At 44.4% G+C, this 13594-nt stretch overlaps 1 protein-coding gene across 4 annotated transcripts in view; it reads left to right on the top strand.

The window, feature by feature from the left end:
* The window catches only part of GATAD2B (GATA zinc finger domain containing 2B), a 121988-nt gene that overhangs the window by 89146 nt on the left and 19248 nt on the right, over positions 1 to 13594 (top strand). For 3 of the 4 annotated variants that reach the window (XM_017857499.1, XM_017857498.1, XM_017857502.1), the window contains one exon: positions 8591 to 8926. In XM_017857499.1, the coding sequence (XP_017712988.1) occupies positions 8592 to 8926 (335 nt within the window). In that variant the 5' untranslated portion in view covers position 8591. Of the gene's footprint in view, positions 1 to 7209; positions 7240 to 8590; positions 8927 to 13594 lie in introns of those variants that run through there. The other variant, XM_017857500.1, reaches the window with a different exon arrangement.

Genomic DNA, 13594 nt, shown 5'->3' with positions numbered 1-13594 from the left:
AAATACAAAAATTAACTGGGCGTGGTGGCACGCACCTGTAGTCCCAGCGACTCGGGGCTGAGGCAGGCGAATCACTTGAACCCGGGAGGCAGAGGTTGCGGTGAGCCAAGATTGCACCACTTCACTCCAGCCTGTGTGACAGAGTGAGACTCTGTCTCAGAAAAAAAAAAAAGTTATGTTTACACTATGCTGTAGTGTATTAAGTGCAATAGGATTATGTCTAAAAAAACAATGTATACATCTTAAATAAAAAAGCTTTCTTGCTAAAAAGTGCTAACAATCATCTGAGCCTTAAGTAAGTCATTGTCATTATCTTTTAGCTGGTAGAGTGTCTTGCCTCCATGTGGATGACTGCTCACCCATTAGTGTGGTGGTTGCTGGAGGTTGGGGTAACCTGGCAATTTTTTATTTTTTATTTTTTTTGAGATTATAGGCGTGAGCCACTGTGCCTGCCCAACCTGGCAGTTTCTTAAAATAAGATGATGAAGTTGCCACATGGATTGGCTCTCCTTTTGTGGAAGATTTTCTTTTTTTTTTTTTTGAGACGGAGTCTTGCTCTGCCGCCCAGGCTGGAGTGCAGTGGCCGGATCTCAGCTCACTGCAAGCTCCGCCTCCCGGGTTCACGCCATTCTCCTGTCTCAGCCTCCCGAGTAGCTGGGACTACAGGCGCCCGCCTCGTCGCCCGGCTAGTTTTTTGTACTTTCTAGTAGAGACGGGGTTTCACCGTATTAGCCAGGATGGTCTCGATCTCCTGACCTCGTGATCCGCCCGTCTCGGCCTCCCAAAGTGCTGGGATTACAGGCTTGAGCCACCGCTCCCGGCCTGTGGAAGATTTTCATGTAGCATGTGGTACTCCTTGATACCATTTTATCCACAGTAGAACTACTTTCAACATTGGCGTCATTTCTCTCAAACCCTGCTGCTGCTTTGTCAACTTAAGTTTATGGAATATTCTAAATCTTCTGGTGTCATTTCAACAGTGTTCACAGCATCTTACCAGGAGTAGATTCCATCTCAAGAAACCACTTTCTTTCATCTATAAGATGAAAACCAATTTCATCTATAAGAAGCAATTCCTTATCCATTCAAATTTTTTTTGTTTGTTTGTCTTTGCTTTTTAAAGAGACTCAGTTGTGGTCTGTCACCCAAGCTCGAGTGCAGTGGCATGATCGTAGCTCATTGTAACCTCAAACTCCTGGGCTCATGCAATCCTCTCACCTCACCCTCCTGAGTGAGGTGCATGCCACTGTGCCCAGCTAATTTTTTTTTAATTTGTTTTAGAGATGGGGTCTCACTTTGTTGTCCAGGTTGGTCTCAAACTCCTGAGCTCAAGTGATCCTTGTGTCTCAGCCTCCCGAAGTGCTGGGATTACAGGCATGAGCCACTGTGCCTTGCCCAGGCTCCCTTCTAATTGTAGTTTTCTTGCTGTTTCTACCACTTTTGCAGTCATTTCTTCCATTGAAACCTTGAACCTATCAAAGGTCATCTGTGAAAGTTATAATCAACTTCTTTCAAATTCCTGTTAATGTTGATAGTTTTAGGCTGGGCGTAGTGGCTCATGCCTGTAATCCCAGCAATTTGGGAAGCCGAGGCAGGCGAATCACCTGAGGTCAGGAGTTCGAGACCAGCCTGACCAACATGGAGAAACTCTGTTTCTACTGAAAATACAAAATTATCTGGGCCTGGGGTGGCACATGCCTGTAATCCCAGCTACTTGGGAGACTGAGGCAGGAGAATTGCTTGAACTGGGAGTTAGAGGTTGTGGTGAGCCGAGATCGCACCATTGCACTCCAGACTGGGCAACAAGAACAAAACTCTGTCTCAAAAAAAAAAAAAAAAAAGAAAAGAAAATGTTGATAGTTTTGCTTCCTCCTGCAATGGTAAATAATTTCCAGGAGGTTTTTAAAATTTTTATTTGTATAGAGACAGGGTCTTGCTGTGTTGCCTAGGCCAGTCTCAAACTCCTGGACTCAAGTGATCTTCCCACCTTGGCCTTGAAAGCACTGGAATTACATGTGTGAGCCACCATGCCTGGCCTAAAATATATTAATATTTCTTTTTCTTTCTTTTTTTTTTTTGAGACTGAGTTTTGCTCTTGTTGCCCAGGCTGGAGTGTGGTGGCATGATCTTGGCTTACTGCCACCTCCCCCTCCCAGGTTCAAGCGATTCTCCTGCCTCACCCTTCCAAGTAGCTGGGATTACAGGCATGTGCTGCCATGCCTAATTTTGTATTTTTAGTAGAGATGGGGTTTCACCATGTTGGTCAGACTGGTCTCGAACTCCTGACCTTAGGTGATCTACCTGCCTCGGCCTCCCAAAGTGCTGGGATTACAGGCATAAGCCACCATGCCCAGCAATATTTCCTACATGGGAAGACTTGAAAGTCAGAATTACTCCTTGATTCATGGTCTATAGAATGGATGTGTTAGCCACATGAAAACAACATTAATCTCCTTGTTCATCTCCATCAGAGCTCTTGGTGACTGGGTGCATTGTCAATGAGCAGTAATATTTTGAAAGGGATCTTTTTTCTGAGCAGTAGATCTCAGCCATGAGCTTAAAATATTCAGTAAACCATACTGTAAACAGATGTGCTGTCATCCAGACGTCATTGTTCCATTGAGAGAGTACAGGCAGAGTAGATTTAGCCTAATTCTTACCTTTTTCCTAAGAGATGGAGTCTTGCTGTGTTGTCCAGGCTGGAGTACAGTGGCTATTCACAGGTGCAGTCATAGTGTTCTACAGCCTCAAAATCCTGAGCTCAGGCAACCTTGCTGCCTCAGCCTACCACATAGCTGAGACTACTGGTGTGCACTACTATGCCCAGTTTATTTAACGTAATTCTTAAGGGCCCTAGAATTGTTGGAATGGTAAATGATCACTGACTTCAATTTAAAGTCACCAGCCATATTAGCCTCTAACAAGAGAGTCAGCCTGTCTTTTGAAGCTTTGGAGCCTGGTATTAACATCTCTCTATGAAAGTCTTCCAGTAGAAGGCTATTTTGTTTACATTGAAAATGTACTGTTCACTTGGACTTACAGATGAAAACAGTAGATACTGAGTACTCTAAAAAGGGGAGGAATGGAGTGGGAGATAAGGGTTGAAAAACTACCCATTGGGTACTATGTTAGCTATTTGGGTGATGGGTTCGGTAAAAGCCCAAACCCCAGCATTATGCAATATATCCATTTAATAAACCTACACATGTATCCCTTAAATCTAAAATAAAAATTAGAAAATTTTAAAAAGGGAAAATAATATACTGTTAATGTGTCACCTTTGTGGGTTATCTCAGCTAGATCTTATGGATAACTTGCGTTAGCTTCTACATCAGAACTTGGCTACTGCTGTACCTTGTACTTTTGTGTTATGGCATGACTTCTTAAACCTCATGAACCATCCTCTGCTAGTTTCCAGCTTTTCTTCTGCAGCTTCCTCACCTCTCCCAGCCTTCACAGAATTGAAGAGAGTTCGGGCCTGATTCTGAATTAGGCTTTGGCTTAAAGGAATGTTGTGGCTGATTTGATCTTGCCAGTGCATTAAAACTTTCTCCGTATTGCCAGTAAGGCCTTTGCACTTTGCCATTATTTGTGTGTTCACTGGAGTAGCACTTTTAATAATTCCTTCAGGAATTTTTTCTTTGCATTCACAACTTGGCTAACCTTTTTTTTTTTTTTTTTTTTTTTGAGACAGAGTCTCGCCCTGTTGCCTAGCCTGGAGTGCAATGGCGTGATCTTGGCTCACTGCAACCTCCGCCTCCCAGGTTCAAGTGATTGTCCTGCATCATCCTCTTGAGTAGCTGGGATTACAGGCACATGCCACCATGCTTGGCTAATTTTTTGTATCTTTAGTAGAGATGGCGTTTCACCGTGTTGGCCAGGCTGGTCTCGAACTCCTGACCTCGTGATCCGCCCACCTCAGCCTCCCAGACTGCTGGGATTACAGGCGTGAGCCACCACACCCGGCCACAATTGGCTGTTACATGCAAGAGGGCTAGCTTTTAGCCCATCTTGGTTTTCAACAAGCCTTCCTCGCTGAGATTAATCATTTCTAGCTTTTGATTTAAAGTGAGAAACGTATGACTCTTCCTTTCAGTTGAACGCTTAGAGACTGTTGTAGGGTTAATAATTGGTCTAACATCAATATTGTTGTGTCTCATAGTAAAGAAGCTGGAGAAAGAGAGAGATGGGAGAACAGCCAGTCTGTGGAACAGTCAGAACACACACAACGTTTAAGTTTGCCATTTTCTGAGTACAGTTCATGGTGCCACAAAACGATTAAAATAGTAATATTAAAGATACTGATCATTACCAAAATGTAACACAGAGACAGAGTGAGAACATGCTGTTAGAAAAATGATACCATTAGGGTTGCTCAATACAGGGTTACCACAAGCATTCTTTTTTTGTTGTTGTTGTTTGTTGTTGTTTGTTGTTGTTGTTTGAGACAGAGTCTTGCTCTTGTCGCCCAGGTTGGAGTGCAGTGGCACGATCTTGGCTCACTGAAATCTCTGCCTCCCAAGTTCAAGGCTGCCTCCTGCCTCAGCCTCCCAAATAGCTGGGATTACAGGCGTATGCCACAACACCCGACTAATTTTTGTATTTTTAGTAGAGACAGGGTTTCACCATGTTGGCCAGGCTGGTCTCGAACTCCTAACCTCAAGTGATCCGCCCGCCTTGGCTTCCCAAAGCACTGGGATTACAGGTGTGAGCCACTGTGCCTGGCCTTGTCTTCCTTTAACACAGTATCTGCAAAGCACAATAAAATGAAATGCAATGAAATGAGGCATGGCTATACTTACTGCATCTAGGTGTATAATCAGTTGAGTGGCAGACTTTTCCTACCCTCCCCAACTTACCATAGTATGCCCAGTTACTACTCTCAGTTATATAGTGCTGATTGAAGTACTAAAGACATTGTTAACTATAGAGTTGGGGGGTGTTCTGAAGCACTCCACTTTCTAGTCACTCCATCTGAAGATTTTTTTTTTTTTTTTTTTTTTTTTTTTTTTTTTTTTTTTTTTTTGAGACGGTGTCTTCGTCTGTCGCCCCAGGCTTGGAGGCAGTGGCCGGATCTCAGCTCACTGCAAGCCCTGCCTCCCGGGTTTATGCCATTCTCCTGCCTCAGCCTCCCGAGTAGCTGGGACTACAGGCGACCGCCACCTTGCCCGGCTAGCTTTTGTATTTTTTAGTAGAGACGGAGTTTCACCGTGTTAGCCAGGATGGTCTCAATCTCCTGACTTCGTGATCCGCCCGTCTGGGCCTCCCAAAGTGCTGGGATTACAGGCTTGAGCCACTGCGCCTGGCCTCCATCTGAAGATATTTTTCAGAAGTAAATTGGGAGGTGAAGTGTGATAAAAATGTTCTAAAGTTGATTATGATGATAGTTGCACAGCTTTGAATATGCTAAACGTCATGGAATTGTACACTGTACATAGGTAAATTGTATGATATGTGAATTATATCTCAGTAAAGCTCTTCTTTTTATTTTATTTTATTTTACTTTAAGTTATGGGATACATGCACAGAAACTGAAGGTTTATTACATAGGTATGCATGTGCCATGGTGGTTTGCAGCAGCTAGCAACCCGTCATCTAGGTTTTAAGCCCCACATGTATTAGGTATTTGTCCTAATGCTCTCCCTCCTTTTGCCTCCCACCTCCCAACAGACCCAGGTGTGTGATGTTCCCCTCCCTGTGTCCATGTGTTCTCATTGTTCAACTCCCATTTACGAGTGAAAACATGCAGTGTTTGGTTTTCTGTTCCTTTGTTAGTTTGCTGAGATTGATGGCTTCCAGCTTTATCCACTTCCCTGCAAAGGACATGAACTCATTCTTTTTTATGGCTGCTAAAGCTATTCTTTAAAAAGAGAAGGAATTAAAAAACATTACCACAAAATTCAGAAGTTTGGGTTCTGACTTTTCTCTTGTCTTTAAAAGGTGGATTTCTGCCTATAATCCCCAGCACTTTGAGAGACTGAGGCAGGAGGATCATTTGAGCCCAGGAGTTCCAGACCAGCCTGGGCAACATAGTGAGACCTTGTCCTACAAAAAACTGAAAAGTTAGCCCAGTGTGGTGGCATGCGTCTCTAGCTACTCAGGAGGCTGAGGTGTGGAGGATTGTTTGAGCCCTAGAGTTTGAAGCTGCAATAAGCTATGATTGTGCCACTTGCACCCTACCCTGGGTGATAGAGTGAGACCCTATCTCTCAAAATAAAATAAAACAGGCCGGGCATGGTGGCTAATGCCTGTAATCCCAGCACTTTAGGAGGCTGAGGCGGGCAGATCGCAAGGTCAAGAGATCGCGATGATCCTGGCTAACCCTGTCTACTAAAATACAAAAATTAGCTGGACGTGGTGGCACACACCCATAGTCCCAGCTACTTGGGAGGCTGAGGCGGGAGAATCACTTGAACCTGGGAGGCGGAGGTTGCAGTGAGCTGAGATCTCACCACTCCACTCCAGCCTGGTGACGGAACAAGATTCCATCTCAAATAAATAAATAAATAATAAAGGGTGTGTGTTTCATTTTTTGGTTTTGTTTTGTTTTTGTTTTGAGACAGTTTCACTCTGTCACACCCAGGCTGGAATACAGTGGTGAAATCTTTGCACACTGCAATCTCCACCTTGCAGGTTCAAGTGATTCTCATGCCTCAGCCTCTCAGGTAGCTGGGACTACATGAAAGCACCGCCATGCCTAATTTTGGTATTTTTAGTAGAGACAGGGTTTCACCATGTTGGCTAGACTGGTCTCGAATTCCTGACCTCAAGTGATCTACCTACCTCAGCCTCCCAAAGTGCTGGGATTACAAGCGTGAGCCACTGCACCCAGCCCGTTTCTTTTTTTTTTTTTAATTGCAACTGGAAAATAATCTTTTTTATTTTATCCCTCCCTCCCTCCTTTCCTTCCCTCCCTCCCTCTGTTGCCCAGGCTGGAGTGCAGTGGCGAGATCTCAGCTCACTGCAACCTCCACTTCCTGGGTTCAATCAATTCTCTGCCTCAGCTTCCCAAGTAGCAGGGATTACAGGCGCCCGCCACCCCGCCTGGCCAAGTTTTTGTATTTTTAGTAGAAATGGGGTTTCACCATCTTGGCTAGGCTGGTCTTGAACTCCTGACCTTGTGATCCACCCGCATCAGCCCAATGCTGGGATTATAGGTGTGAGCTGCTGCGCCCAGCCCTGGAATAGAAGAAAATTTTAAGCACTCCATTTTTACAAATGAAATTGAAACTTGGGAAGGTAAAGTAACTTACTAAGTATTTGACCTGGTTAACATAAGTAGCAATTTTAACCTGTGTTTCTTTGACTTAAAAGATTTTCTTACTACTTTATCTTTACTATTTCCTACCAGGACAACAACCCTGGATTTGAAAGTGTTGGAGAAAATCTAAATCTGAATTTGCATTTAGATTTTTTGTTGTTTGTTTCTTAAGACAGAGCCTCACTATATTACCCCAGCTGGAGTTCAGTGGGGCGATCAGGCTCACGGCAGCCTCAACCTCCTGGTCTCAAGCAGTCCTCCCACCTTAGGCTCCCAAGTAGCTGGGACTACAGGCATGTGCCACCGTGCCTGACAGATTTTTAATTTTTTTGTAGAGATGGGGTCTCACGATTTTTCTCAGGCTGGTCTTGAACTCCTGGGCTCAAGCAGTCTTCCCACCTTAGCCTCTGGAGGAGCTGGGAATATAAGTTGAGCCACCATGCTCGGCCTACATTTAGATTTTGTTAGTGTAGAAAAATCAAAGTGAAAAGGGAAGATAATGATTAATTAGCTTATCATTAACAATTTTGCTTCATGAGTAAAGAAAAAAATAGTGCTTCTTATCAGGCTAACCACCTAAGTCCTTCATTTTAAAAAGCATCTTGGCCGGGCACGGTGGCTCAAGCCTGTAATCCCAGCACTTTGGGAGGCCGAGACGGGCGGATCACGAGGTCAGGAGATCGAGACCATCCTGGCTAACACGGTGAAACCCCGTCTCTACTAAAAAAAATACAAAAAATTAGCCGGGCGAAGTGGTGGGCGCCTGCAGTCACAGCTACTCGGGAGGCTGAGGCGAGAGAATGGCGTAAACCCGGGAGGCGGAGCTTGCAGTGAGCTGAGATCCGGCCACTGCACTCCAGCCTGGGCGACAGAGCGAGACTCCGTCTCAAAAAAAAAAAAAAAAAGAAAGAAAAGCATCTTAAGTTTCTTCCGATTTTGAATCTGCTAACCCTGGTAACATGCAGTTTACCAATGTAACAAACCTGCACATGTACCCTTGAACGTAAAATAAAAGCTAAAAAATATATATATTTTCAGTCTGTATCCATATAGAATTCAGGGCAAATATCAACAGGCCTCACTTACGTAAATTTAAGTTTATTTAAATTGCTGAGGTTGAATGGAGAAATCTCCTTTAATATAGATGTTCTAGGACAATATTAGAACATTAGCTTAGTTAACTTTGAACTGTGTGTGTGTGTGTGTGTGTGTGTGTGAGAGAGAGAGAGAGAGAGAGATTCTTGTTAGTAACTTTACCATCCCACCTTTTTAAAAATATACTATTTAAGGGACTTTATTGTGATCTTACTTGTAGTTTTCTTTCCATAGGATGGATCGAATGACAGAAGATGCTCTTCGCTTGAATCTGTTGAAGCGGAGCTTGGACCCAGCAGATGAGCGAGATGATGTTCTGGCAAAGCGACTCAAAATGGAGGGGCACGAGGCCATGGAACGTCTGAAAATGTTGGCATTGCTCAAAAGGAAGGATTTGGCAAATCTTGAGGTGCCACATGAGTTACCCACCAAACAGGATGGCAGTGGTGTCAAGGGCTATGAAGAAAAACTTAATGGGAATCTCAGGCCTCATGGAGACAACAGGACTACTGGAAGGCCAGGCAAAGAAAACATCAATGATGAGCCTGTGGATATGAGTGCTAGACGGAGGTATGGCTCAGTTCAACTGCCTCCAGGGATAGGGTCATCTCATAAAGCCTATGAAAATGGAATGAATTCCAGTGAGAGGAGGGTATTTTTCATCCTAAAGATTCTTAAAAGAAGATACATCATCGAGTTTGACCATAAATTCATTTTATTTCCAAATGAAACCAGGTGCCTCAAAAACTGCTTAGCCTACAGAGAATCATAGTTCTTACTCTTAAGAGAAAAAATGGTCATTTTTAGATAAAGGGGGCACTAGAGAGCTGATAGGCCAAATGGAAATCAGTTAATATATACCTTCAGTCTAATCTTCATGGCCATCTTAATGAGGAGAGAAATAGTCTTTTTGTCAGATAATTCCAGGAATTTTAGGATGCATTGTGGAGTCCCACTTTTATTGCATCCAAAATGTAGGCCTAGCTTTTCTTGTGTCAGAAAGCAAATTATCTTCATGTGGTAAGTCTCTGCATTCTTGCTGTATCTGTACCACTTCCCCAGCTCCCCATATACATATACATTCATTTGTACATGTATGTTACTCTCTCTTTCACTCACTCACACATGCAAACATGTTTTCCCAGGCCTTTTTTTCTGGTGTCTCTCAAGATTGAGTACTTGAAACTGTAGAGCACATAGTAAGGAGAGATACCTGGATCTGGCCAATGGTTGAGACTACCTGTGTAGTGAATCATAGTGTAGATAACCCTAGTTTGGGGGGTTTTTTTCTTTTTGTTTTTTATGAGTTTTTTTGGTGGTTGTGGTTGGTTTTGTTTTTTGTTTTTTTTTTGAGGCAGGGTCTCGCTCTGTTGCCCAGGCTGGTGTGTAGTGAGTGCCATGACCCGCTGGATTCAAGCGATCTTCCCACCTCAACCCCAACTCACACCCCACCCCTGAGTAGCTGGGACTACAGGCACATCCCACCATGCCCATCTAATTTTTGTATTTTTGTAGAAATGGGTTTTTGCCATATTACCCAGGCTGGTCTCAAATTCCTGAGCTCAAGTGATCCTCCCTCCTTGGCCTCCCAAAGTGCCAGATTACGGGCGTGCGCCACCGCACCCGTCCAGTTTTTCTTTTTGTTAAGATAGGATCTCACTTTGTCACACAGTCTTGAGTGCAGTAGCATGATCATAGCTCATTGTAATCACCAACTCCTGGGCTCAGGTTATCTTCCCACCCTAGCCTCCCAAGTAGCTGGGACTGAAGGTGTGCATCATCACACCCAGCTAAATTTTGAATACTTTTGTAGAGACAGAGTCTCACTATGTTGCCCAGGCTGGTCTCAAACTCCCAGCCTCAGGTGATCTTCCCACATTGGCCTCCCAAAGTGCTGGGACTATTGTCATGAGCCACCACACCCAGCCTATAACCCTAGTTTTGTGTGTGTGTGTGTGTGTGTGTGTGTGTGTGTGTGTGTGTTTTTTTCTTGAGTTGGAGTTTCACTCTTTTTGCCCGGCCTGAGTGCAATGGTATGGTCTCGGCTTACTGCACCCTCCATCTCCCAGGTTCAAGTGATTCTCTTGCCTCTCTACTCTCATGAGTAGCTGGGATTACAGGCGCGTGCCACCACACCCAGCTAATTTTGTATTTTTAGTAGAGATGGGGTTTCACCATGATAGCCTGGCTGGTCTCGAACTCCTGACCTCAGGTGATCTTCCCACCTCTGCCTCCCAAAGTGCTGGGATTACAGATGTGAGCCACCACACCCAGCCAACCCTAGCTTTTAAAACATTCAGTTTAGGCTGCGTGCAGTGGCTCATGCCTGTAATCCCAGCACTTTGGGAGGCCGAGGCGGGTGGATCACAAGGTCAGGAGATCGAGACCATCCTGGCTAACACGGTGAAACCCCGTCTCTACTAAAATACAAAAAATTAGCCAGGCATGGTGGCAGGTGCCTGTAGTCCCAGCTACTCAGGAGGCTGAGGCAGGAGAATGGTGTGAACCCAGAAGGCGGAGGTTGCAGTGAGCCGAGATTGCACCACTGCACTGCAGCCTGGGTGACAAAGCGAGACTCCCTCTGAAAAAAAAAAAACCAAAAACATTCAGTTTATAAATAGTTCAGAAACAGCTGATAGCTGTGAGAATTAGTCTTCAGTGTTCAGTTGCCCTCCAAATGACCTTGCTGAGTTTGTTGTAGGACTGATCCAAAGCATAATCTCTAAAAAGCTGGACTGATGGAGAATGAAGAAGAAAGGAATGGTTATAACCTTACATATGTTACTTTCTCTGCCTTTTGATGTCTCCTTACTGGTCTTGTCCGAGGATTATTTTTTTAAACCACACTCCACAAGCAAACATTATTCTTGGTAGTAACTTTAAAAACTCTTAGTAAGCGGTGGCTCACACTTGTCATCCCAGCACTTTGGGAGGCTGAGGTGGGTGGATCACCTGAGGTCAGGAGTTTGAGACCAGCCTGGCCAACATGGTGAAATCTTGTCTCTACTAAAAATATGAAAAAATTAGCCAGCTGTGGTGGCACGCACCTGTGTCCCTAGCTACTTGGGAGGCTGAGGCGTGAGAATTGTTGAACCCTGGTGGCAGAGGTTGCAGTGAGCTGAGATCGTGCCACTATACTCCAACCTGAGCGACAGAGTGAGACTCTTATCTCAATTTTTAAAAAAGGCAAAAAGAACAACAAAAAAAAACTCTTAGGAAACCTCAGGCAGATTCCCTAGAGGTCCTTGAAGAGAAGAAAAATACTTGTAATTTATAGGTAGTGCCAGCAGAATATTATATAAATATGTTCATTTTTAGATTGCTTGAAAGAAAAGGACGTAGGTGAATGAGATCATGAACCTGAGTAACCTACGCTTTTATAATCACCCTTACCCTTCTGGAGCAAGTAACTTATCCTATTTCATTGGGGACAAAGGGTTAAAGAAATGTTAGGTGGATTCTTCACATCCCAAATTGGAACTCTTAAATGCATTTTTCTTTCCTTTCCTTCCCTTTCCCTTTTCTGACAAGGTCTCACTCTGTCACCCTGGCTGGGGTGCAGTGTGGCATGATCTCCACTCACTGCAACCTCCTCCACCTCCCAGGCTCAAGCAATCTTCCTGCCTCAGCCTCCCAAGTAGCTGGGACTACAGGCGTGTGCCCCTGTACTTGGCTAACTGTTTTGTATTTTTAGTAGAGACGAGGTTTTGCTGTGTCACCCAGGCTGATCTCTAACTCCTGCACTCAAGTGATCTGCCCACCTTCACCTCCTAAAGTGCTGGGGTTACAGGCATGAGCCACCATGCCGGGCCCAACATTTTTCATAGAAACTTTGTTAACACAGTTTTTTTTTTTCCTGTTTTCAGTCCTGCTCCTTCTGTAAACATTTTGGTAAGATCTCATTAGTGCTATTGGAATTGTATTATATTGCAGATAGATACAGTATATGTTAAAAAGTCAGACTTCCTGAAAACCCAACTTTTTTTTTTTTTAAGACGGAGTCTCGCTCTGTTGGCCAGGCTGGAGTGCAGTGGCACGATCTCGGCTCACTGCAACCTCCGTCTCCTGGGTTCTCCTGCCTCAGCGTCCTAAGTAGCTGAGACTACACGCCAGCTAATTTTTGTATTTTTAGTAGAGATGGGGTTTCACCTGGCCTCTATCTCCTGATCACCTTGTGATTCACTCACCTTGGCCTCCCAAAGTGCTGGGATTACAGGCGTGAGCCACCATGCCCAGCCAAACCCAACAATTTTTTTAAAAATGTTATTTTGGGGTGATTTTTAAAAATCATTTAAAGAGATGGGATGTTGCTCTGTTGCCCAGGCTGACATGCATTGGCTGTTCACAAGCACTATCGTGCACTATTTCCTCAAATTCCTGAGCTCAAGCAGTCCTCCCCACTTGGCTTCCTGAGTAGCTGGGACTATTAGGCATGGGCCGCTGTACCCAACATGGGGTGATCTTTTGAAACACAATCCTCTGGAAGCTTGGGACTCCAGATATACTGACAGTTATTTCCATTTAGCCCTGAGATGTTGTATAATAATGAACAAGACTACTGGGCACAGTGACTCACACCTGTAATCCCAGCACTTTGGGAGGCCAAGGCAGGAGGATCATCTGAGGTGGGGAGTTCGAGACCAGCCTGGCCAACATGGTGAAACCGCATCTCTAGTAAAATTACAAAAATTAGCCAGGCGTGGTGGCGGATGCCTGTAATCCTGGCTACTTGGAAGGGAGGCAGGAGAATCGCTTGAACCCAGGAGGCGGAGTTGTAGTGAGCAGAGATTGCACCACTGCACTCCCAGCCTGGGCGACAGACCAAGACCCTGTCTCAAAAGAAAAAATAACAAAAACAAAAACCAACAGTGAGCAAAACTGATACATTCCCAGCAAGGAGAACCATAGTTTCTTTGATAGTAATAAAAGGAGGAGAGGGCTGGGTGCAGTGGTGTATGCCTGTATTCCCAGCACTTTGGGAGGCCAAAGTGGGAGGATTGCTTGAGTATAAGAATTTGAGATCTGCCTGGGCAACATAGTGGTCCCTCATCTCTACCAAGAAAAGATGAAAGAATTTGAAAGCAGAAGGCAAGAGAAGTTCTTAACATAATAGCCATGTCATAATAGCCTAAATATCTTATTTTACCATCAGTTGGTCAAGTTATGATACCTGTGAAATAAAGTATGTATGAAACCAACGCTACTAATGTTTTGGAATTCTAGAGAGACACGGCAGTT

The sequence above is a fragment of the Rhinopithecus bieti genome, unplaced genomic scaffold (genome assembly GCF_001698545.2).
Source record: "Rhinopithecus bieti isolate Rb0 unplaced genomic scaffold, ASM169854v2 scaffold_45389, whole genome shotgun sequence".
Taxonomy (NCBI): domain Eukaryota; kingdom Metazoa; phylum Chordata; class Mammalia; order Primates; family Cercopithecidae; genus Rhinopithecus; species Rhinopithecus bieti.
Note: the sequence above shows the minus strand (reverse complement) of the source record. Positions and strands in the feature narration are given on the sequence as shown.